Below are 25,475 nucleotides of genomic sequence, written 5' to 3'. Positions count from 1 at the left end.
TTAGCCCCTGTAAATGGGCTTGAATTTATCAGCAGAAAAAGACCCAACTGAACATCGCAAAATCTAATCACTGTGGTTACTTCTGGCCACATTGGTGTCTCAGTAGGTGGGATGAAGTGGTGAATCCCTTCCCACACTCGGAGCAGGGGAACGGCCTCTCCCCAGTGTGAATTCGCTGATGTACAGTGAGTTGAGATGATCGCACAAACCCAGTCCCACAGTGAGAGCACCTGAATGGTCTCTCCTCAGTGTGAACACGTTGGTGACGGGTCAGTTCCCCAGAACTTTTAAAGCACTTTCCACAGTCTGGACATTTGAAAGGTCTCTTGTCAGTGTGAACTCGCTGGTGTGCAGCGAGTTGAGATGTTCGCCTGAACCCAGTCCCACAGTGAGAGCACCTGAACGGTCTCTCGTCAGTGTGAACACGTTGATGGAACATCAGTTTCTCAGAACTTTTACAGCACTTCACACAGTCTGGACATTTAAAAGTTTTCTTGTTTGTGTGAACTCGCTGGTGTGCCAGCAAGATGGATGATGTAGTAAATCCCTTCCCACATTTGGAGCAGGTGAATGGTCTCTCCCCAGTGTGAATTCGCTGGTGCTTCTGCAGATCGGATGACTGAGTGAATCCCTTCCCACACTTGGCGCAGGCGAATGGCCTCACCCCTGTGTGAATTCGCTGATGTACAGTGAGGTCAGATGATCGCCTGAACCCAGTCCCGCAGTGAGAGCACCTGAACGGTCTCTCGTCAGTGTGAACACGTTGATGGCGCATCAGTTCTCCAGAACTTTTATAGCACTTCCCACAGTCTGGACACTGAAACGGTCTCTCATCAGTGTGAACTCGCTGATGACTCAGCAAATGGGCTGAAATAGTAAATCCCTTCCCACACTCTGAGCAGGTGAATGGTCTCTCCCCGGTGTGAACTCGCTGGTGTGTGGACAGTGAGGATGACTGAGTGAATCCCTTCCCACACTTGGAGCAGGTGAATGGTCTCTCCCCAGTGTGACTGCGTCGATGAGTATCCAGCTTGGATGGAGAAGTGAATCCTTTCCCACAGTCCGCACATTTCCACGGTTTCTCCTCAGTGTGACTGCATTTGTGGCTTGTGAGGCTTGATGGTCGAGTGAATCCTCGTCCACACACACAACACGTGTACGGTTTCTCCCCACTGTGAACAATGCTTTTTCCTTCCATGTTCAAAATCCCTTGATATTCAGGATATGATAAGTTGAGGACTCTGTCAGATCCTGATGTGATGCTTGATTTCAGTTTCTGGACTTTGAAGACTCCCCTTTGAACACCCTGTGAAACTGATTGAAAACAGAAAATAGGGAGTGAGAGAGAACCCACAAAAACAGGTTGCAAAATTGAGCTTAATGAATCTGGTCATTTGTGGGGCCGGACAGTGAGATGTCTGAGAACACGCACGAACAGACTCAAAAACAGCTTCTTCCCCACTGTCACCAGACTCCTAAATGACCCTCTTATTGACTGACCTCATTAACACTACACCCTGTATGTTTCAACCGATGTCAATGCTTATGTAGTTACATTGTATATCTTGTGTTGCCCTATTATGTATTCTCATGTATTTTCTTGAATTCTGTTTAATTCCCTTTTCTTCCACGTACTGAATGATCTGCTGAGCTGCTTGCAGAAAAATACTTTTCACTGTCCCTCGGTACACGTGACAATAAACAAATCCAATCCAATCCAATGTGAATTCATTGGGGGCCTCAACAGGTTAGGGTGAATAGTGATTTTTGTCTTCCTGGACAGAACAGTTAAACTACTCCTCGCCAATAACAATGTGCTGAAATTGGATCAAATTGTCCGGGCTTTTAAAGTTGGAGTGTTAACCAGTGGGAAAACTGAGGAAATCCCTTTGCACACGTGAAGTGTGTGAGTGATCTCCCTCTGAACTGCTCCTGAACTGCACATTAGATTAATTAATGACCAACTCAGATTTATTCTCATCCAGTGGAAACATCTTCCTCTTGTCTATCATATCAAACCTTTTCATAATCTTACAGTAAGACCTCTTACAACAACAGGTTAAAGTCCAACAGGTTTGTTTCAAACAGTAGCTTTCAGTGCACTGCTCCTTCCTCAGGTGAATGAAGGTCCACATCATAATCTTACAGGATCAGGTCATCCTTCGTTCCCTTTTCCAGAGAAAAGGTGATGCCCCGTCCAATCTTTCTTGCTGGGTATAACCTGCCAGTTCAGGCATAATTCAATATCTTTTCCTGCATCTTCTTCAGTCCTTCGAGATCCATTTTACAATATGGAGACTTTAACTAATCTGAGCAGCAAACTCACCGTTGTCCTCAAATGCCTGTCTGTTGCAGCATTTTAGTCATTTTACTGTCAGCTGAATGTAAGGTGGGACAGAATAAGCAGTTCCAACGAGTCTGTAACACTGCAGAGCATCTACAAACTTGCCTCTTCCCCTTACTGCTAAACAGTTGACTTTTTCACTCTTAACCTGTCAGCTATGGCATTAAGAATAATGTTCAGAGAAAGACTGGATTTCAGCTCGGTGACACTGGGCCAGACTAAATTAGTTCACAGGATTGTTGAGCTAATGTATCCATATCATAAAATGGATCTGGAAGGACTGGGCAAGATACAGGAAAGTATCCATATGGTCTCCACCCGCTTCCATTTCTTGTGTTATTATGAACATCACTGTAAACCATTTCCATGCAGACACAACAGACGCAACAATCACCAGTTCATCACCATCCTGCCCATATTCCAGGATGCAAAACACACTTTCCAGGTGACAATGATTTACTTGTACTTCTTGCTATCCAGTGATGTGTATTCACTGCTCATGATTTGGCCTTCCCTACACTGAGGAGATTAAATCTGGATTGGGTGACTGTGGAACATCACCATTCAGTCTGCAAACATAATCCTGAGCTTCTGATCATTTACTATTTCAATTCCCTGCACCAGTCCCACTCTGCGCTCGGCCTCCTGCACTGCTCCAATAAAGCTCAAAGGAAACTCGAGGAACAAACCTCATCCTGGATCAGTCAATTTCTGACCTTCCAGACACAACATTCATTTCAGTAATTTCAGATTATAATCATCACTCCGATATTTTTAGACAGTTGGTGCTGGTAATGGTTCTGCTGTTGCCATTTATACCTCACCTGGACCTGTCTTTTATTCTCTTGTCCTATTAGTTTATTTACTTATCTCATTGTCACCCAGATTTGTCTTGCACCATTATCCCCTTTGTCATTTAATCACTTCAGCCTTACATCCTCCCAAACTGTCCCCCTCTGAAATGGCCCAGCAAGCCACTCAGTTCCAGGGCAATTAGGGATGGGCAACAAATGCCGGCTCAGCCAGCGACAGCCACATCCCAAAACACATAAAGGAAAGTTAGCAGTTAGAAAGGCAAATGCAATGTTCGCACTCATTTCAAGAGAGCTACAATACACGATGAATGGGGATGAGAAACATATCAGCCATGATCGAATGGCAGAGCAAACTCCAAAACTCGATGGGCTGAATGGCCTAATTCTGCTTCTCTTTTTTTTAATGAGGGGATCTCATAGAAACATTTGTAAAAAAATTGTTGGAATCCATCCCAGACCTGGATACAGATTAATTGATTCTTGGAGGAGACTTCAATTGTGTTCTGGATGCTAAATGGACTGGTCCAAGCTGATTCAACCACAACAAAAACATGAAAAAGGAATGAAACCAGACGGACCACCCGGCATCGACCCAGGCACCAGAAACAACAACGGCAAACCCAGCAAAAGATTTTTAAAAACTATTCCCATCAGTAGATTGTAAAAGGATTACGGGACACAGATTTAAGATTGTGAACAAGATCTACAGGGGAGATAGGAGGTAGACATTTTACACAGTGAGTGATAACAATATGGAACGCAATGCTTACACACAAAGGTTGATAATCTCCAGATCCTGATAACCCGAATTTGATGTGAGGATTGGTTGTGAGTTTCCTGTCTGCGAATCCCTTTCTCAGCCCCTGTGAAAGAAGTTTACAAAGGCATCACTGTCAGTCCAGAAATGAAATTCAGGAAAGATAAACGTTTCTCCTGGTTTGAGTTTGCTGTGTGTAAATCCTCCCCTACTAATCCCCTGTAAAAGGAGTTTCTAAAATGAATCACTGTCAGTCCAGGATAGAAATTCACAACATTCTCTCCGCCTGCTCCCAGGTCCAAGATGACCGCTCATGCCCCTCCCTGGTGCACACTGACCCTCGTCATCAGCAGTCCCTCGATTTGACGGTGACATCTACTTGGGGTTGTGAATTTCTACCCTGGGTCTTCATGTGACTGAACAGAGCCACAGAGCTTTGGACACATGGGACAGGATATCCAATGAGACAGTGAAATCCGGAGAGCAGGATTGGCTTCCTATTCTTTCCATCTCTGCCATCGCTTTGCATCGTCAATAAGACATTGGGACTCAAAGACTAATCCAGTTTGATAGACAAGTTGACTCCATTCTGAACAATGGGGAACAAGCTCCTCCCACTCATTGAAACAACGCCCCGACAAAGATGACAAACGTGCATGCGCCCTGATGCACATCCAATAAAGATGGCGGCCGTTAACCCGAGCCGAACATGAACTGCAGCTCCGCTCAGTACAAACTGGGTCCCAGAAACTCTTTTCTGAGGTTTGCAGCTTACAACAGCTTTACACAACGTTTCCGCCCACCCCCGCGATCTCTCGCTCCCTGCATATTGTTAAACGCCTCTCACCGATTTTGGAATTGATGCAGAACGGAGAATTTCACACACAGCCAAAACTTCATTCACTGTAGCGGTGTGAACGGAGAATTCCGGCCTATGTTTCTGTCAGAATATTGCTGGGGTAAAAGAAAAGTAAGAATTTGAATTGTATTTTTGTGTTTGTATTGAGATCTTTCCAACCTTCTTTCTCCAATATAATATAGTTAATTTTTCTTTGATTCTTAGTATTAAAAGTTAGGGCAGCACCACAGCACAGTTGCTTCACAGCTCCAAGTTCGATTCCCGGCTTGGGTCACTGTCTGTGCGGTGTCTGTACGTCCTCCCCGGGTCTCCGTGGATTTCATCCGGGTGCTCCGGTTCCCTCCCATAGTCCAAAGATGTGCAGTTTAGGTGGATTGGTCATAATCAATTGCCCTTAGTGTCCAGGCTACTGGGTTACGGGGTTAGGGTGGAGGCGTGGCCTTGAGTCGGGTTCTCTTTCTAAGGGCTGGTGCAGACTCGATGGGCCGAATGGCCTCCTTCAGCACTGTAAATTCTATGATTCTATGAAGACGCCCTTCAACATCGCCATTACCCAGACTGCGCATGCTTCAATCACAGCGGGTCCCGCCCATCATTCACTCCGACTGGTTGGAGGACCAGCTGCCCTCACTCGGTCCTCCTGACCTGTCCCATCTCTTCCTATTGGTCGAGAGGTGCCGTCAATCACCCAGGCATTGTGACGGTTACAGATGGTGAGAGCAGCGCAGGCTCAGGCTGACTGGCTGATTGTCCAATAATAACAGTGAGAGTCTCAGTGGGACAATCAGACAATAATAGTGGAGATGGGGTCCAGAGGAGAAACAGCAAAGGATTTACTCACTTTGAGAGTAACAAACACCGTGTCTGCTCCAACAAGAGTCAGGCTGCAGTGTGTGAGTGAACACATCATTGGATCCAATGTAGAATCACAGAATCCCCTCAGTGCAGAAGGAGGCCATTCGGTTCAGTGAGTCTGTACCGCCCCTCATTCACTCCGATTGGTTGGAGGACCAGCAGCTCCAGGTCAATCCTCCAGTCCCGCCCCTCCTCTTCCCATTAGTCCAGAGCTGCCGTCAATCACCCGGTCATTGTGACGGTTCCAGATGGTGAGAACGGCCACAGGCTCAGGCTGACTGGCCAATAATAAGTCTCACCAGGATCCTGAAGCACCGCATTGGTTACATCATCAGGGGGGCTCCTGAGCTCCGCTAATCAAAGATGGCGGCCGTGGAACTGGGCCTGACATTCGATAAAAGCTCCGCAGCTGCAAACACGGGACTTGCAGGGACTTATTCCGGCCTTGTGAGCAGCAGGGGGTGTTTATGAAGCCTTCACTCCCTCCCCACCCCGACTCCCGGCTCCATTCCTCCCTCCGCCTCACCGACTCTCACTGCCCCAAACAGCCGCTCCCGCACTCGCATACCTCCATGCAAAGTGACACTGCGCATGCTCCAGAGACAGCCCAGCATTGCGTCTGCGCACTGGGCTCCTGTGGAGCACAACCACAGCCGCAGTGATTGTTGGGTAATAGCCGCACCATTGACACCCCAAACTTTAAATACAAAATAACTTGGTTATCAATTGATAAAAATAATTACTATTGGTGACTGAGGATGCACCGGATCTCCGTCAGCACCTGGACCTGTGCTTCCTTCCTTCGAGAGCTTTAATAACTCTGGAGAAACAATGCTGAAAAAGCTGGGGCGGAACTCTCCGCCACCTGGGAATCCGGGGGGGGGGGGGGGGGGGGGTGGAATCACACCGCACCAGTCGGCGGGCCCCCCACGGCGATTCTCCAGCCAGCGATGGGCTGACAGGCCTCTCCCGCTGACGTAGTTTGAACCACCTCTGATGCTGGCGGTAGCAGGTGGCGCAAGCGGGCACGGGGGCCTGGGGAGGGGGACGCGGGGCGGTCGAACCCCAGGGGGTGCCCCCATGGTGGCCTCGCCCGCGATCGGGGCCCACCGATTGGCGGGCGGGCCAGTGCTGTGGGGGAACTCTTTTTCTTCCGCCGCCGCCACAGCCTCCACCATGGTGGAGGCGGAAGACACCCCCCTACCGCAAATGCGCCAGGATGACATCAGCAGTCGCTGATGCTCCGGCGCACACGCGGCCTGATGCCGGCCGGCGAAGGCCTTTTGGCCAGCCGTTCGCTCCGGCTGTCAGGGCGGAAAGGCCGTTCGCGGCGGCCGGCGGGGAGCCAAAAGCCGCTTGTGCCTGCCGGCGGAGCAGGAGCCACTCCGGTGCGGGCTGAGCCCCTAAAGATGTGGAGAATTCCGCACCTTTTGGGGAGGCCCGACGCCGGAGTGGTTGGGGCCACTCTGGTACGCCGGGACCCCCTGCCTTGCCGGGTAGGGGAGAATACCACCCCTGGTGTTCTGGTCAAGGCTAATAAGTGAGTGGTGCTTTGCCTGTCTCTGAATTTACTCCACTCCTGTTCACTCCCCACTTATATAATACGCATTGACCATAATGACTGGGAAGAGTTTAGAACATAGAACGGTACAGCACAGGACAGGCCCTTCATCCACGATATTGTGCCAACCATTTCTCCTAATCTAAGATCAACCTAACCTACACCCCTTTAATTTACTGATGTCCATATGCCCAAAGTCCCGAATGACTCTGACTCCACCACCTCTGCTGGCAGTGCATTCCACGCAACCACAACTCTCGGTGTAAAGAACCTACCTCTGACATCACCCCCATACCTTCCTCCAATCACCTTAAAATTATGTCACCGCTTGATAGCCATTTTCGCCCTGGGGAAAGGTCTCTGGCTATCCACTCTATCCATGCCTCTCATCACCTTGTACACCTCTCTCAAGTCACCTCTCTTCCTTCTTCACTCCAGTGAGAAAAGCCCTCGCTCCCTCAACCTTTCTTCATAAGACATGCCCTCCAGTTCAGGCAGCATCCTGGTAAATCTCCTCTCTACCCTCTCCAAAGTATCCACATCCTTCCTATAATGAGGCTACCAGAACTGACACAATATTCCAAGTGTGTCTAACAAGGGTTTAATAAAGCTGCAGCAAAACATCGTGGCTCTTAAACTCAATCCCCCTGTTAATGAAAGCCAACACACTATATGCCTTCTTAACAACCCTATCAACCTGGGTGGCAACTTTGAGGGATCTGTGTATGTGGACCCCAAGATCCCTCTGTTCCTCCACACTTCCAAGAATCCTGCCTTTTAACCCTGTATTCAGCATTCAAATTCGACCTTCCAAAATGAATCATTTCACATTTATCTAGGTTGAACTCCATCTGCCACTTCTCAGCCCAGCTCTGCATCCTGTCAATGTCCTGTTGTAACCTGCATCAGCCCCCAACACTATCTACAACTCCCCCAACCTTTGTGTCATCGGCAAACGTACTAACCCACCTTCCACTTCCTCATCCAAGTCATTTATTAAAAACAATAAAGGGCAGAGGTCCAAGAACAGACCCCTGCAAGACACCACTGGTCATCGACCACCAGGCAGAATACTTTCCATCCACTACCCGCTGTATTCTATTGGCCAGCCAATTCTGTATCCAGACAGCCAGATTTCCCTGTATCTCATGCCCCCTAACTTTCTGAATGAGCCTACCGTGGGGAACCTTATCAAATGTCTTACTGAAATCCATATACATCACATCCACTGCCCAACCTTCATCAATGTGTCTCGTCACATCCTCAAAGAATTCAATGAGGCTTGTGAGGCATGACTGACTATCTTTAATCAAACTATTGTTTTCTAAGTAATCATAAATCCTATCTATCACAATCCTTTCCAATAATTTGCTCACCACAGGCGTAAGACTGATGGGTCTGTAATTCCCAGGGATTTCCCTATTCCCTTTCTTGAACAAGGAAACAATATTTGCCTCCCTCCAAACATCTGGTACTACTCCAGTGGAGAGCAAGGACACAACGATCATCGCCAATGGCGCAGCAATCTCCTCCCTCACTTCCTGTAGTAACCTTGGGTATATCCCGTCAGGCCCAGGGGACTTATCTATCTTGATGCTTTTCAAAATTTCCAGCACATCCTCCTTAATGTCAACCTGTTCGAGTCTATCAACCTGGTTCACACTGCTCTCATGAGCAACAAGGTCCCTCTCTCTCGTGAATACTGAAGCAACATATTCATTTAGGGCCTCTCCCATCTCCTCACACTCGTAGAATGAGTTCCGTCCACTATCCCTGATCAGCCCTACTCTCAGGATATTGGTGCCTGAGATGAACATTTGAACTGTTTCGCACAGTCCTCATATTTCCACATGTTCTCCATGATGCCTGTGTCCTGTGTCTCTCCATGTTGGATGAGCAGTTGAAGCCTCATCCACACAGGACACGTGCATGGTGTCTCTCTGCTGTGAATGGTGTGATGTCAAGCTTTGTAACTGGTTCCAGTTATTATCAGACAGATGGGTGACTGCTAGGAAGGGCAGGCAGGCAGTGCAGGAATCCCCTATGGCTGTCCCCCTCTCTAACAGGTATACCGTTTTGGATACTGTTTGGAGGGATAGCCCAGTGGGGAAACCAACAACAGCAGCCTGAACAGTGGCACCACAACTGGCTCTGCTGCTTAGCAGGGGAGGGCAAAGTGCAGGAGAGCGATAGTTATAGGGGACTCAATAGGAAGGGGCACAAATAGGTGCTTCTGTGGACAGGAAAGAGACTCCAGAATTGTATGTTGCCTCCCTGGTGCCAGGGTCCAGGATGTCTCTGAACGAACACAGGACATCCTGAAGGGGGAGGGTGAACAGCCACAGGGATATCTTCCGGGACAGGTAGAACCTGTACAAAAAGGACGTGTTGCATCTAAACTGGAGTGGCACCAATATCCTGGCTGCGAGGTTTGCTCGAGCCATTCGGGAGGATTTAAACTAGTATGGGGGTGGGAACCAGTGCGCAGAAGGTCTAATAACTGAAGGGGAATTGGAGAACAAAAATAAGAGAACCACATCACCCTGTCAGCTCAAACACAGTGGTTTGAAGAGTATTTGTTTCAACGCCAGAAGTATAGCGGGGAGGCAGATGAACTTTGAGCACTTATTAGAACTTGGAATTACGATGTTGTGGCTATCACAGAGACATGTTTAAATGAAGGGCCGGATTGGCAGCTGAATGTTGGAGGATACAGATGCTTCAGGAAAGATAGAGAGGGATGTTAAAGGGGTGGGGGAGTAGCATTACTGGTTAAAGAGAATATTATAATATTATGAAGGGAAATATACTGTAAATAGAACATAGAACAGTACAGCACAGAACAGGCCCTTCGGCCCTCGATGTTGTGCCGAGCAATGATCACCCTACTTAAACCCACGTAACCCGTATACCCGTAACCCAACAATCCCCCCATTAACCTTACACTACGGGCAATTTAGCATGGCCAATCCACCTAACCCGCACATCTTTGGACTGTGGGAGGAAACCGGAGCACCCGGAGGAAACCCACGCACACACGGGGAGGAAGTGCAGACTCCACACAGACAGTGACCCAGCCGGGAATCGAACCTGGGACCCTGGAGCTGTGAAGCATTGATGCTAACCACCATGCTACCGTGAGGCCCCTGTCAAATGTCAAAACTCCGAGGAATATAGAAAGTCAGAGAGAGCTGTGTGTGCATGTGCACAGATCTTTGAAGTTGGCAGCACAAATGGACAAGTTACTCAAGAAAGCAGACGGATTGCTTGCCTTCATTGGACAGGGCATCAAGTATAAAAACTGGCAAGTCATGCTGCAGTTGCATAGAACCTTGTTAAGGCCACACTTGGAGTATTGTCCACAATTCTGGTTGCCAGAGTACCAGAAGAATGTGGAGGCTTTGGAGAGGTGCAGATGAGGTTTACCAGGATGTTGCCTCGTCTGGAGGGCGTTAGCTATGTGGAGAGGCTGAATAGACTCGGACTGTTTTCATTAGAAAGACGGAGGTTGAGGGGTGACCTGAAATAGGTCGACAAGATTATGAGGGGCATGGATAGAGTGGATGGGCAGGCACTCTTTCCCAGGGTGGAGGGGTCAGTCACCAGGGGGCATAGGTTTAAGGTCTCTGGGGCAAAGTTTAGAGGAGATGTGCGAGGCAGGTTTGTTTACGCAGAGGGTGGTGAGTGCCTGGAACGCATTCCCAGGCGAGGTTGTAGAAGCAGATACATTAACGGCGTTCAAAAGGCATCTTGACAAACACATGGATAGGATGGGGTTAGGGATACGGCACAAGGAAGTGCTGAACGTTTTGCCAACGATTGGTATCATGACCGGTACAGGTTTGGAGGGCCGAAGGGCCTGTTCCTGTGTTGTATTGTTCTTTGTTCAAAGACCCTGTTCAATGTGGGAGAAACAGTTCCCGTGTTTGGAATGTGGATGACGTTTTAGCCGATGGTCTGACCTTTCGAACAATATGTAGTCACACTGGAAGAAACCTTGGAAATCTGGGTACTGTGGAATAGATTTAATCAGAGCTGGAGATTCATCAACATGTTTACACTGAGGAGTGACCATTAATGTTCTCCGTGTGTGGGAAGAGATTCACTCAGTTCTCCAGCCTCACTTCATCATGGTCAATCTGTACTGAACCGTTTCCAAGTGCAGTATATCTTTCCTGAGGTTTGGTGGCCAGTACAGAACACAGTTCATGGAGGAAAGACAGCAGGAATATCTCTAATCTGTGATTTACAAGGACACATTCTTGGTTCCCAGCAGTTACGTTTCTTCAGTTATTTCTTCATTTTCCCTAAACTACCCTGCCTGTTAATTCTATTATTTCTGATAATTCCATTACTGTAGCTATAAACATCACACATTAGAATTTAATCTGTTCCATTATTCACTCTGGTTTAAGTTTATGTTGAGGTTAATAACAGACAAACTCTGTCCCCTCCCCAATCCGATTACAGTTTCCCATGAGTGGATTCTGTGGAATGGAATGTCTTATCAACGTTTCCATGGTGACCTGTCTGCAGTGAAGGAATGTCTAATCAGCGTTTCCATGGTGACCTGTCTGCAGGTTAGGAATGTCTGATCAGCGTTTCCACGGTGACCTGTCTGCAGTGAAGGAATGTCTTATCAGCGTTTCCATGGTGACCCGTCTGCAATGAAGCACCTGTTTGAGTTTCTAACTCAGACGAAACTTCTCTCTCCCATAACACACATTATATCAGACATTAGATGTCAATGTATTTCAGCCACGTTATGTTAATGTCTCCAAAACCCTAAAAAGAGTTCAGATACACAAATGTTTAAATGTGGGAGGACAAGTTGATAAAGTGTTTCAAATACACATGGGATCCAAGGTTTTATAATTCTGGGTGTAGAGTACAAAAGGACAGAGGTCATGTAAACCTGGACAAATCATTGGTTAGGCTGCAGTTGGAATATTAGATCAGGTTTTGGGGATATTACACCAGGAAACATGTCAAGGCCATGGAGAGGGTATAGAAGAGATTCACTGAGATGATCCCAGGGAAGAGAGGATTTAGTTACCAGGACAGATTAGAGAAACTGGGATTCTGTTCATTCAAACAGAGGCTGACTGGAGATCAGAGGGAGGGGGGTTGATTCCGGCCTCGGGTGACTCTGTAGGGTTTGCACTTCCTTCCCGTGTCTGCGTGGGTTCCTTCCGGGTGCTCCAATTTCCTCCCTCAGTCCAAAGATGCACAGGTTAGGTGGATTGTCCATAATAAGAGACTTCCCCTGAGTGTCCAAAGGTTAGGTGGGGTTCTGGGGATAGGGTGGAGGAGTGGTCCTGAGTGGGGTGCCATATTGGAGGGTCAGTGCAGACCCGATGGGCTGAATGGCCTCCTTCTGCATTGTAGAGATTCTATGGAACAGAAAAAGACACATGAAATATCAAGCAGACTACAACAATGTTCAGGATTCTCACTGTCCCTCTGGGCCTGCAAGGGGGGTGGGGGAGGGGGGGGGGGGGGGGGGGGGGGAGGAGAGGGGGGGGGGGGGTGAGGGGGGACAGTGGGGGGACCGGTGATGGTTTCTCTTATCTCTGAATGAAATGTTATTTTTAAAGTGAAGGGTGTCTGTACTGGAGAATCTGAGTACCAAGTGCCAGCTTGAACCATTCTCCAATCAGTTCCAGCACAGCTCCCTCTACGTTGCCCCATGAAACACTCCCAAGGCTGATACAAAATGGTGTTAAAGAGTAAATCTCCCTCGATGATGTCCCCATCAAACACTCCCATGATCGGTATAGCACAAGGTTGGGTACAATGTAAATGGTCCTCTGCACTGTCCCCATCAAACAGTCCCAGGACAGGTACAGCATACCTTCTGGAAATCCAGATAAAGCACATCTACAGGTTCTACCTGTTACTTCCTCAAACATCTTGCTAAATTAGTCAATCACGATTGATTCCCTGAACCCCATTTTCAAACACTGTGTCAAAAGAAAATTCAAATCTCCTCTACCCCTCTGGCTCCTTTGCCAATTTCCTTAGACGGACTCACTTTCTGTTAAAGAGCCTGTCAACCACTTTCCCGAAAGTGAACAAATTTAATCAGGAAAAGTCCAACAAATTCAAATATTTTCAGTTTAAAAGTTTATTGATGAAATAGAACATGGTTAAAAAAACTGACGGAAAATTACTTGAGGATCAAAGACAATCAGAGTAACAGGATGTTCACAATGTTCTGGACCCAAATAGTTCCCTTCAGCTCCTCTGTACCCTGTCCCCGTGACTCCCCGCTTTGGACACGGGGGCACTGAACCCTGGGGTCACGTCACTATCAGTACCGGTCACCCTCTCCCATAAAGGTCAGCAACGTCTTAGAAAAAATCAAACTCCCAGTCAACAAATTGAAGGATCACACGACAGGACTTCAGGTTTTATGAGTTTTAATACAACAAACAAACAAACTAGAAGCTACTTTCAGTCAGAACCCTACACATTAAACTATAAACTAGAACTTTGCCCTTTTTCACAATCTAGAAATACACTCCACGATTATAGTTACTCTGCCTTATAAATTGAAACTTAATTGTCTCAGAACCTGTCCAAAGTGATGATTCATTCCCGAGGTTCATTTACTTCAGTTCTTCAACCAAGACACCGAGGAAAAAAAAGGGAGAATAGAATAGAATGTGAACTAGCAAAATACATAAAAATGGAGAGTAAAAGTTTCTGTGGCTACGTAAAAAGGACATACTGGTGCTGGAGGGTGTGCAGAGGAGATCCATTACGTTAATCCCAGAGCTGAAGGGGTTGGATTATGAGGAGAGGTTGAGTAGACTGGGACTGTACTCGTTGGAATTTAGAAGGATGAGGGGGGAATCTTATAGAAACATTTAAAATTATGAAGGGAATAGATAGGATAGATGCGGGCAGGTTGTTTCCACTGGCGGGTGAAAGCAGAACTAGGGGACATAGCCTCAAAATAAGGGGAAGTAGATTTAGGACTGAGTTTAGGAGAAACCTCTTCACCCAAAGAGTTGTGAATCTATAGAATTCCTTGCCCAGTGAAGCAGTAGAGGCTCCTTCATTAAATGTTTTTAAGGTAAAGATAGATAGTTTTTTGAAGGATAAAGGGATTAAGGGTTATGGTGTTCGGGCCGGAAAGTTGAGCTCAGTCCATAAAAGATCAGCCATGATCTCATTGAATGGCGGAGCAGTCTCGAGGGGCCAGATGGCCTAATCCTGCTCCTAGTTCTTATGTTCGGCTCAAAGGTTTGTCCATTCCAGATAGAGTCAGAAGAATTTAGAATGAGGAACAGAGATCTCGACAGCCACCTCATTCAACACTCTGGGATGTAGATCATCAGCTTTTGGGGATTTATTCACTTCCAACCCCATTAATTTTTCCAGTGCTATTTTTTCACCACTACTAATCTCTGCCAGTCCCTTGGTTCTCTGGTGTTTTGGGGACAATTTCTGTATCTTTCTCTGTGAAGACATTCACACATTGTTTATTTTCTCTGCCATTTCCTTACTCCCCATTATAAACTCTCCTGTCTCTGCCTGGAATGGACCCACATTGGTCTTTGCTAATCTTTTCCTTTTCACATTCATGTAGAAGCTTTTCCAGTCGGTTTTTATGTTTCTCACCAGTTTGCTCTCATCAGTTTCTTGGTCCTCCTTTGCTGAATTCTAATGGCTCTCATGGAATCTTTAACTTTTCTTGTTCGCCACTGTTACATTACTTTTCCTGTTGGGTGTTTGATCCTTAAAGGAATCTATATTTTGAAATATATTTGTATATATGTGAAATACAACTTGCAAAAATCCCAGAGGACCACAGGCTGCTCTCCCCTTCGACAGAGAGCTGACTGGAGGTAATTTAACCCAAGGGTCAGCACACCTCAAGCGACGGGCCTGGTTGAGAAGGCGGGGCCTTCATGAATAAACCCAGCCAGTACAAGAGTTGAATCCTCACTGTTGGCCTTGCTCTGCATCACCAACCAGTTGTCCAGCCAACTGAGCTAACCAACCCCTGATAAATTAGGTATTCCCTGTACCAATCAGTTTCCCAGTCCACCTCAGACAACTTGCCCCTCATAACCTGATAGTTTCCTTCTGTGAGGAACACCCAGTGGCGTGCAGAGGTCTGGTGATGCCCGGGGCAAATCTTGATTGTATGCCCCAAAGCCCCACGTAAATATTTCATTAAATATCACCAAAAAACCTATAGAAAACGTAGTTGCACCCGTTCTAGAGCTATTCACTAACCTCTTTATCTTTAGAACATAGAACGATACAGCGCAGTACAGGCCCTTCGGCCCTCGATGTTGCACCGACATGGAAAAAAACTAAAGGCCATCTAACCTACACTATGCCCTCATCCAATAAACTTTTAAATGCCCTCAATGTTGGCGAGTTCACTACTGTTGCAGGTAGGGCATTCCACGGCCTCACCACTCTTTGCGTAAAAAACCCACCTCTGACCTCTGTCCTATATCTATTACCCCTCAATTTAAGGCTATGTCCCCTCGTGCTAGCCACCTCCATCCGCGGGAGAAGGCTCTCGCTGTCCACCCTATCTAACGCTCTGATCATTTTGTATGCCTCTATTAAGTCACCTCTTAACCTTCTTCTCTCTAACGAAAACAACCTCAAGTCCATCAGCCTTTCCTCATAAGATTTTCCCTCCATACCAGGCAACATCCTGGTAAATCTCCTCTGCACCCGTTCCAAAGCTTCCATGTCCTTCCTATAATGAGGCGACCAGAACTGTGCGCAATACTCCAAATGCGGCCGTACTAGAGTTTTGTACAACTGCAACATGACCTCATGGCTCCGGAACTCAATCCCTCTACCAATAAAGGCCAACACACCATAGGCCTTCTTCACAACCCTATCAACCTGGGTGGCAACTTTCAGGGATCTATGTACATGGACACCGAGAGCCCTTTGCTCATCCACACTACCAAGAATTTTACCATTAGCCAAATATTCCGCATTCCTGTTATTCTTTCCAAAGTGAATCACCTCACACTTCTCCACATTAAACTCCATTTGCCACCTCTCAGCCCAGCTCTGCAGCTTATCTATGTCCCTCTGTAACCTGCAACATCCTTCCGCACTGTCTACAACTCCACCGACTTTAGTGTCGTCTGCAAATTTACTCACCCATCCTTCTGCGCCCTCCTCTAGGTCATTTATAAAAATGACAAACAGCAACGGCCCCAGAACAGATCCTTGTGGTACGCCACTCGTAACTGAACTCCATTCTGAACATTTCCCATCAATTACCACTCTCTGTCTTCTTTCAACTAGCCAATTTCTGATCCACATCTCTAAATCACCCTCAATCCCCAGCCTCTGTATTTTCTGCAATAGCCGACCGTGGGGAACCTTATCAAACGCTTTACTGAAATCCAATACACCACATCAACTGCTCTACCCTCGTCTACCTGTTCAGTCACCTTCTCAAAGAACTCGATAAGGTTTGTGAGGCATGACCTACCCTTCACAAAACCATGCTGACCATCCCTAATCATATTATTCCTATCTAGATGATTATAAATTGTATCTTTTATAATCCGCTCCAAGACTTTACCCACCACAGACGTTAAGCTCACTGGCCTATAGTTACCGGGGTTATCTCTACTCCCCTTCTTGAACAAAGGGACCACATTTGCTATCCTCCAGTCCTCTGGCACTATTCCTGTAGCCAATGATGACCTAAAAATCAAAGCCAAAGGCTCAGCAATCTCTTCCCTGGCTTCCCAGAGAATCCTAGGATAAATCCCATCAGGCCCCGGGGACTTATCTATTTTCACCTTGTCCAGAATTGCCAACACTTCTTCCCTACGCACCTCAATGCCATCTATTCTAATAGCCTGGGTCTCAGCATTCTCCTCCACAATATTATCTTTTTCCTGAGTGAATACTGACGAAAAGTATTCATTTAGTATCTCGCTTATCTCCTCAGCCTCCACACACAACTTCCCACCACTGTCCTTGACTGGCCCTACTCTTACCCTAGTCATTCTTTTATTCATGACATACCTATAGAAAGCTTTTGGGTTTTCCTTGATCCTACCTGCCAAAGACTTCTCATGTCCCCTCCTTGCTCGTCTTAGCTCTCTCTTTAGATCCTTCCTCGCTTCCTTGTAACTATCAAGCGCCCCAACTGAAACTTCACGCCTCATCTTCACATAGGCCTCCTTCTTCCTCTTAACAAGAGATTCCACTTCTTTGGTAAACTACGGTTCCCTCGCTCAACCCCTTCCTCCCTGCCTGACTGGTACGTACTTATCAAGAACATGCAATAGCTGTTCCTTGAACAAGCTCCACATATCCAGTGTGCCCAACCCTTGCAGCCTACTTCTCCAACCTACACATCCTAAGTCATGTCTAATGGCATCATAATTGCCCTTCCCCCAGCTATAACTCTTGCCCTGCGGGGTATACTTATCCCTTTCCATCACTAACGTAAAGGTCACTGAATTGTGGTCACTGTTTCCAAAGTGCTCACCTACCTCCAGATCTAACACCTGGCCTGGTTCATTACCCAAAACCAAATCCAATGTGGCCTCGCCTCTTGTTGGCCTGTCAACATATTGTGTCAGGAAACCCTCCTGCACACATTGTACAAAGAACGACCCATCTAATGTACTCGAACTATATCATTTCCAGTCAATATTTGGAAAGTTAAAGTCTCCCATAACAACTACCCTGTTACTTTCGCTCTTTTCCAGAATCATCTTCGCCATCCTTTCCTCTACATCCCTAGAACTATTAGGTGGCCTATAGAAAACTCCCAACAGGGTGACCTCTCCTTTCCTGTTTCTAACCTCAGCCCATATTACCTCGGAAGAAGAGTCCCCATCTAGCATCCTTTCCGCCACTGTAATACTGTCCTTGACAAGCAGCGCCACACCTCCCCCTCTTTTGCCCCCTTCTCTGACCTTACTAAAACACCTAAACCCCGGAACCTGCAACAACCATTCCTGTCACTGCTCTATCCATGTCTCTGAAATGGCCACAACATCAAAGTCCCAGGTACCAACCCATGCTGCCAGTTCCCCTACCTTATTTTGTATACTCCTGGCATTGAAATAGACACACTTCAAACCACCTACCTGAACACTGGCACCCTCCTGCGAAGTCAAATCTGTGCTCCTGACCTCTATACTCTCAATCTCCCGTACCCCAAAACTACAATCCAGGTTCCCATGCCCCTGCTGAATTAGTTTAAACCCCCCCAAAGAGCACTAACAAATCTCCCCCCAGGATATTGGTGCCCCTCAGGTTCAGATGTAGACCATCCTGTCTATAGAGGTCCCACCTTCCCCAGAAAGAGCCCCAGTTATCCAGAAATCTGAATCCCTCCCGCCTGCATCATCCCTGTAGCCACGTGTTTAATTGCTCTCTCTCCCTATTCCTCATCTCACTATCACGTGGCACGGGCAACAACCCAGAGATAACAACTCTGTTTGTTCTCGCTCTGAGCTTCCATCCTAGCTCCCTAAAGGCCTGCCTGACATGCTTGTCCCCTTTCCTACCTATGTCGTTAGTGCCAATGTGGACTACGACTTGGGGCTGCTCCCCCTCCCCCTTAAGGACCCGGAAAACACGATCCGAGACATCACGTACCCTTGCACCTGGGAGGCAACATACCAAACGTGAGTCTCTCTCGCTCCCACAAAATCTCCTATCTGTGCCCCTGACTATTGAGTCCCCAATTACTAATGTTCTACTCCTTTCCCCCCTTCCCTTCTGAGCAACAGGGACAGACTCCGTGCCAGAGGCCCGTACCCCATGGCTTAGGGTACCTGCACAGACTGCTTCTTCCCAGTCCCTCTTACAGTTACCCATCTATCTCCAGTCTTTGGTGTAACTACTTCCCTGAAGCTCCTATCTATGACCCCCTCTGCCTCCCGAATGATCCGAAGTTCATCCAGTTCAAGCTCCAGGTCCCTAACACGGTTTTTGAGGAGCTGGAGTTGGGTGCACTTCCCACAGATGAAATCAGCAGGGACACTGACGGCGTCCCTCACCTCAAACATTCTGCAGGAGAAGCATTGTACTGCCTTCCCTGACATCACCTCTAGATTTAAAAAAAACAAGAAGAAAAAGAAACGAAGAGCTTACCTGATATTCCCTCAAACCCTGCTCCCGGTGAAAAGTAAGCAAATTTAAAGGCACTCACTCACCTTCACGACAGGCCCCAAGCTGCCTCTAGGTCATCTCTAAGGTATAGGACGGCTGCCTGAGGTTAAATTGCGCTGTAAGAGTTAGTCAATTTCCCCTTAGCGCTGGGATTCTAGGGATATTGTTCTCTTCTTCAGTCATTTTGCTTTGCAGCAATGGGTGAGATGTTATGTCTCGAAAGTTGTGCCTCCCTCCTCTGCAACCCCCATGGAGAAGAATAAGAGCAGCAACGTCATGGAAATACTGTTATGACCCTTGTGGAAACAAACTACAAACAACCCAACTAAGACCAATATACAAAACTTCACTTTTATATTAGCAATCACACCAAAATCAACGTAAATTAAACATGAATTAACAGGAAAATTGCAATAATATGACCGATAAATTACACATAGCAGATACAAAGACATATCTCACACATTTCTCAGTCAGCCCATTCAGCACGTATCACATTCATTTCAGCCACAATATCCTTCAAAACGTTGAACTTCTTCAAATCAAATTCCATCTTCATTTCTCTAAAGCTTTAGTACCAAGTCTCATCAAACAACGGCATTACTTCACCCAATTTCCACAAATATAATTTTCACAGTCGACACATTTCCAGATCCCTTCTTCTTCACAAAACCCTGGTCATGTGGGGCCTGTTTGTGCACTATGCCAGTGCAGAAAGGGTCCCCAAATCCAGATATAAAGCTCTGTTCAAGATCCGAGCTCCAGCAGCTTGCAGTCAAGTAGAACATAGAACATAGACCAGTACAGCACAGAACAGGCCCTTCAGCCCTCGATGTTGTGCCGAGCAATGATCACCCTACTCAAACCCACGTATCCACCCTATACCCGTAACCCAACAGCCCCCCCCCCCCCCCCCCCCCCCCCTTAACCTTACTTTTTTAGGACACTACGGGCAATTTAGCATGGCCAATCCACCTAACCCGCACATCTTTGGACTGTGGGAGGAAACCGGAGCACCCGGAGGAAACCCACGCACACACGGGGAGGACGTGCAGACTCCGCACAGACAGTGACCCAGCCGGGAACCGAACCTGGGACCCTGGAGCTGTGAAGCATTTATGCTAACCGCCATGCTACCGTGCTGCCCCTGTCTCTGAGAATCTCCCATTTATAGGACCCTGGGCTTTAAGTATAAAGGGTAAGAGGGCAAAAGTTAAGAGGCCATGATGAATCTTCATAAAATACTGGTTCTGTCCCAAATGGGTGCCCCTGGCCCAAATGTCAAATTCTGGGCACGACAGTTTAGTAAATTGACAACTATAGAGAGGGTGCAGAGAAGAGTTTAAAAATGGATCAAAAGATAAAGATAAAGAATAAATAAAACTCACCCATGGTGGCATTGATTGCCGTTGATTCGGGAGATTTCGCGCCCTTTTTGTTCACCAGGCGCGCAGGCGCACTCTGGCCGACCGCGGTGCGTGCTCCGTTCTCTTCACGCTGCTGCCCCCATCCAATCGATGCCCGGGGCCAGCGCACCGTCGGCCCCCCCCTCTGCACGCCACTGGGAACACCCAGATAAACAAAAGAACCATGCAACCACCAGGGCCCATCTCCATGGCAACGTGGCACGCTTTGGAGGGTTTGAAACAGAAATGGAAAGAACATATCTTCACACTTGCAAACACCCTTCCACCCTTGTGATCCTTGTGCAATTTGAAGCCAGGTATTAGCAACAAGGCTCAAAGAGCATCAGCCCACTGGAGGCAAAGTGGTGAGACTGGCCAGTCCAGCAGAAAGAAACCCTCCGACCATCCCCACTGACCACCTGTCAGAATGAACAAAATGCAGCCCTGGGTGTAGAGTAGAAACAATAACAGCAGAATCCAACCCCTGTAATCATTTGTGAAATTGTTGGTGTCACAGAAGGTCCAATGAAACATGTAATCCCGTCTCATGTTGAGAAGTGGACGGCGTCTCCCCTGTATGAACTCGCTGATGTCTCCTCAGGTTGGATAATTGAGTAAATACTTTCCCACAACGAGAGCAGGTGAATGGCGTCTCCCCAGTGTGAACTCGCTGGTGTGTCTGCAGGTTGGATAACTGAGTAAATCCTCTGCCACACTGAGAGCAGGTGAGTGGCCTCTCCCCAGTGTGAATTCGCTGGTGAATCCGCAGATGGAATAACCGAGTGAATCCCTTCCCACACGGAGAGCAGGTGAATGGCCTCTCCCCAGTGTGAATTCGCTGATGTTTCCGCAGGGTGGATGAATCAATAAATCCCTTCCCACACTGAAAGCAGGTGAATGGCCTTTCCCCAGTGTGAACACGTTTGTGTCCCCGCAGGGTGGATAAGTGTGCAAATCCTTTCCCACACTGAGAGCAGGTGAATGGCCTCTCCCCAGTGTGAACTCGCTGGTGTGACTGCAGGGTGGATAGCCGAGTGAATCCCTTCAAACACTGAGAGCAGGTGAATGGTTTCTCCCCAGTGTGAACTCGCTGATGTATCTGCAAGGTGGTTGAATCACTGAATCGCTTCTCACACTGAGAGCAGGTGAATGGCCTCTCCCCTGTGTGAACTCGCTGGTGTGTCTGCAGATTGAATAACTGAGTGAATCCCTTCCCGCACTTGGAGCAGGTGAACGGCCTGTCCCCAGTGTGACTGCGTCGATGAATCTCCAGCTTAGATGGGAATCTAAATCCCTTCCCACAGTCCTCACATTTCCATGGTTTCTCCATGTTGTGTGTCTCCAGGTTGTACAATCAGTTGAAGCCTTGTCCGCAGATACAACACGAGTATGGTCTCTCCCAGCTGTGAATGTTGTTATGTTTTTCAGGCTGTGTAACTGGTTAAAGCTCTTTCCACAGTCAGTTCACAGGAACACTTTCACTCGGGTGTCTGTTGTGTGGGTCTTGGTGCTTTTCCAGTCACACTGATGGTTGAAATCTTTAGCTGACAGTTCGGAAAAAGGTTTCACCTTCTAGATTCAAAGGTTGGAGATATTCAGGTTCCAAGGAATCGAGTAACTGTCAGATTGAGACGTGACGATTGAGATTTCTGTCTGTAATTCTTCCTCATCTAATATCCTGTAAAAACAATTTACAAAATTCATCACTGTCAGTACAGGATAGAAACTCAGAACAGACAATTCTAGTTTCTATGTGACATTTTTTCCTCTCCCTTATTCCCTGAAAGCTGTAAATCTCCATCCCACACACTCTCCCTCCATTCTCATTCTGGTGTATCGCAGTTGAGTAGCACAGTGGTTAGCACTGTTGCTTCACAATTCTAGGGTCCCAGGTTTGATTCCCGGCTTGGGTCACTGTCTGTGCGGAGTCTACACAGGTCCCCATGTCTGCGCGGGTTTCCTCCGGTTTCCTCCCACAGTCCGAGGACATGCAGGTTAGGTGGATTGGCCATGCTAAATTGCCCCTTAATTGGACAAAATGAATTGGGCACTCTAAATTTATTTTTAAAATAGAAAAAAAAGTCTCGATGAACCAGAGGAGAGAATCCTGAACGTTCAGCAAGATGCCTCCGTCGAAATTCAATCCTTTGAAAACCAGCCGAGTGGCTGGCGGAGGTACTGGAGGATTTGGAGAACCGAGGGTCAGAGAAAGAACATCTGAGTCATTGGCCTGTCAGAAGGTGTGGAGGTAAGGCTCCCATTAGGGTCTTTGAGGACCGGCTGCCATGCTGGGCGCCATGGTAGCACAATGGCTAGCACTGTTGCTTCACAGCGTCAGGGACCCCGGTTCAATTCCCAGCTTGGGTCACTGTCTGTGCAGAGTCTGTATGTTCTCCCTGTGTCTATGTGGGTTTCCTCCGGGTGTTCCGGTTTCCTCCAACAAGTCCCAAACAAAGACGTGTTTGTTAGGTGAATTGGACATTCTGAATTCTCCCTCTGTCTACCTAAACAGGTGCCGGAATGTGGCGACTAGGGGATTTTCACAGTAACTTCATTGCAGTGTTAATGTAAGCCTCCTTGTGAGACTAATAAAGATTATAATGAATGGGCCAAAGGCCCTCTTTCCGTGCTGTAAAATTCTACGACTCTAAAGATAGAGGTGGTATAGGGAGGGAGGGAATGACTTTATAGAGAAACTGCCAAAACCAGAACATTCACCAGCTCTAAGGACTCACTTTAGCTCCCTTTCCAATCTGAAAGCAGCCTGAGCTGGATTTACATTCCCCTTAATTCATCATTGCTGGGTGATAATCCTGTACTTCCTTACCTCACACCACTGTGACAGCACCTTCACTACACAGACTGCAGCAACTGACCAAACATCACCTTCCCAGTTATTCCTGAAGGCACCGCCTTCCCAACCTGGCCCCTTGCCTGAGGTGTGGTGATCCTCAGGTCACATCACCGCCGGTCAGCTCTCTCTCCCGGGACCAGGCCCTGCTTCACAGCCGCCATCTTGGGGAAGCAGAGCGCATGCGCTGGTGTCTTGGTGACGCAACACCTGGTGGGCGGGACCTGAAGGTTTCTGTTCCCAGCCGGGTCCTAGTGCCCCACGATAAAATTGTAACAGGTTGTTTAAATGTTTCACCCACCCCCTGGCTGAAGCTGATGTTTGCAGGCTGGAGGTGCCTCTGGATTACGTAGACATTCAGTGTGAGAGGCTGCAGCTTCTATATAGCTACCTGAAGGGGGGTTTTCAAAGGTTGATTACATTTCGTGGTCATTTTCAGTTCATTATCAGGATGTTTGCGTGATATTTTCTTACCCTCAGTGTTTTTTCTTTATTTAAAATACATTCCAGCCGCAAGCTTAATGGTGATTTTTAACGGATGGAAGGTTATTTATTATCACACCCTTTCCCTGGATATTTGAACATCTCAGTCTCTCGTCTCTTTCATACTCACTGACACATACACAGGAATTAGGTAAAGGTCAAGTTGAAGCTATAATGATGAAAATGAATGTAGACTGCAATCTTTATATCGCTGCAGGCCTGTTGTCTTCTTGTTTAGCTGATCCTTTAGTTGGAGTGAAGCATTTTTAGAAACAAATAATTCTCATGAGGCTCTGAAGCTTCTTGTAGATGAATAGCCAGGAGATTGATTCTCAGATGGACTTGGAAGCTGGAATAAGTTCAGTCCTGTGGCTGCACTGGGAGACATTCAGCTCTGCTGGTCCAGCTGGTTCCTGGTGCTTCAGATGCTTCTCACACACACATTTGCTTTGGTTAGTGTTTATTATACTTCATCCCTGACAATTAACTGTAGGGTTAAAACTCTGAGACCCAGAACACCCCGATACAATAGCAGTTTACGATGCTCACTCATGCGTATCTCTGTCCCAATTCGAGCTCATTCTCCTGTGTTCAATACGGCACTTGGAGATCAACAGTCCTGAGATTTCATATTCCTCAAATGCTTGTTCATCCTGACACAAGGAGACATTTAAACTTCACAGGTGGCTGCAACGTTTCCTTATTCAGGTCCATGTTTAAATAAATATTGGTCACAGAATCGAATATTACCCACAGTTTATTGTCCATAATAACCTGTTAAGTTGCAGCCATCTTGGCAGAGTTTGTGGATCTTAGTCTATCACATCTAGTATCCTTGTGCTGAACGTGACAAACTGAATCTACTCTTGGGTCTTATTAAAACAATACATTGTAGCTGGATGAGGACCTTGGAGCGGTGGGGGGGGGGGGGGGGGGGGGTTGTTACTCTGGCTGCCGACTTCAGTTCCGTGGTCTTGTCTATTCCCAGTGGCCCTACAGAGGCAGCATGCGGTATCCACCGGAACGCTTGATGCCTTCCGCAACCAGTGGCTACCTCAGCGGACAGAGTGTTTCAGAGACACTGGGAACAATATTCTGGTTCAGTTCGGAAGGTTCCCTACACTTTTGTTGGGGCTTCTGGCTGATTTTGGTCTTTTATTTTGACTGGACCACATGCTTGGGGAAAGCAAGAGAGGAAAGAAGGTTTGATAGAAACTAGAATGATCTGTTGTGAATTTCTATCCTATTCTTACAGTGATCATTTTTGTAACCTTCTTTTTCAGGCATTAGAACGGGAGGATTGGCAGCTGGGCAAGTGGAACCAAATATAACATCGAGATCTGACAGTCACTCAATTCATTAGGATCTAAATATCACAAACTGTCAATGTGTTTGTCTGTTCTGAC

General features: G+C 47.2%; 1 protein-coding gene and 1 long non-coding RNA gene across 6 annotated transcripts; both read right to left on the bottom strand.

Annotated features, from left to right (window-relative positions):
• LOC119959637 (gastrula zinc finger protein XlCGF26.1-like) lies at positions 1 to 23,775 on the bottom strand. Its single transcript, XM_038787821.1, has 4 exons — positions 23,563 to 23,775; positions 21,299 to 22,413; positions 297 to 1,094; positions 1 to 7 (listed from the first exon to the last, which is right to left on the bottom strand). The coding sequence occupies exons 2-4, from the start codon at positions 22,063 to 22,065 to the stop codon at positions 1 to 3; spliced, it is 1,572 nt and encodes a 523-aa protein (XP_038643749.1). The 5' UTR covers positions 22,066 to 22,413; positions 23,563 to 23,775.
• On the bottom strand, positions 1,144 to 20,758 carry LOC119959666. Of its 5 annotated transcripts, none has more exons than XR_005459261.1 (4): positions 20,718 to 20,758; positions 4,764 to 4,870; positions 3,930 to 4,022; positions 1,144 to 1,314 (listed from the first exon to the last, which is right to left on the bottom strand). It is a non-coding gene; the product is annotated as an uncharacterized LOC119959666 (long non-coding RNA). The 5 variants fall into 5 exon arrangements; XR_005459260.1 differs by lacking the exon at positions 20,718 to 20,758 and adding an exon at positions 5,930 to 6,177; XR_005459258.1 differs by lacking the exon at positions 20,718 to 20,758 and adding an exon at positions 5,617 to 5,776.
• Positions 23,776 to 25,475: the final 1,700 nt, after the last annotated feature.

The sequence above is a fragment of the Scyliorhinus canicula genome, unplaced genomic scaffold (assembly GCF_902713615.1).
Source record: "Scyliorhinus canicula unplaced genomic scaffold, sScyCan1.1, whole genome shotgun sequence".
NCBI lineage: Eukaryota > Metazoa > Chordata > Chondrichthyes > Carcharhiniformes > Scyliorhinidae > Scyliorhinus > Scyliorhinus canicula.
The sequence above is the reverse complement of the archived record's forward strand: the minus strand, read 5'-3'. Positions and strand labels throughout refer to the sequence as shown.

Coding starts and splice junctions, on each gene's coding strand:
- LOC119959637 (XM_038787821.1), bottom strand. CDS start 22,065: ATGGAGAAACCATGGAAATGTGAGGACTGTGGGAAGGGATTTAGATTC. Junction 1,095..21,298: donor GTTCATACAGGGGAGACGCC/GTCCACTTCTCA, acceptor CCACAAATGCAG/TCACACTGAGGAGAAACCGT.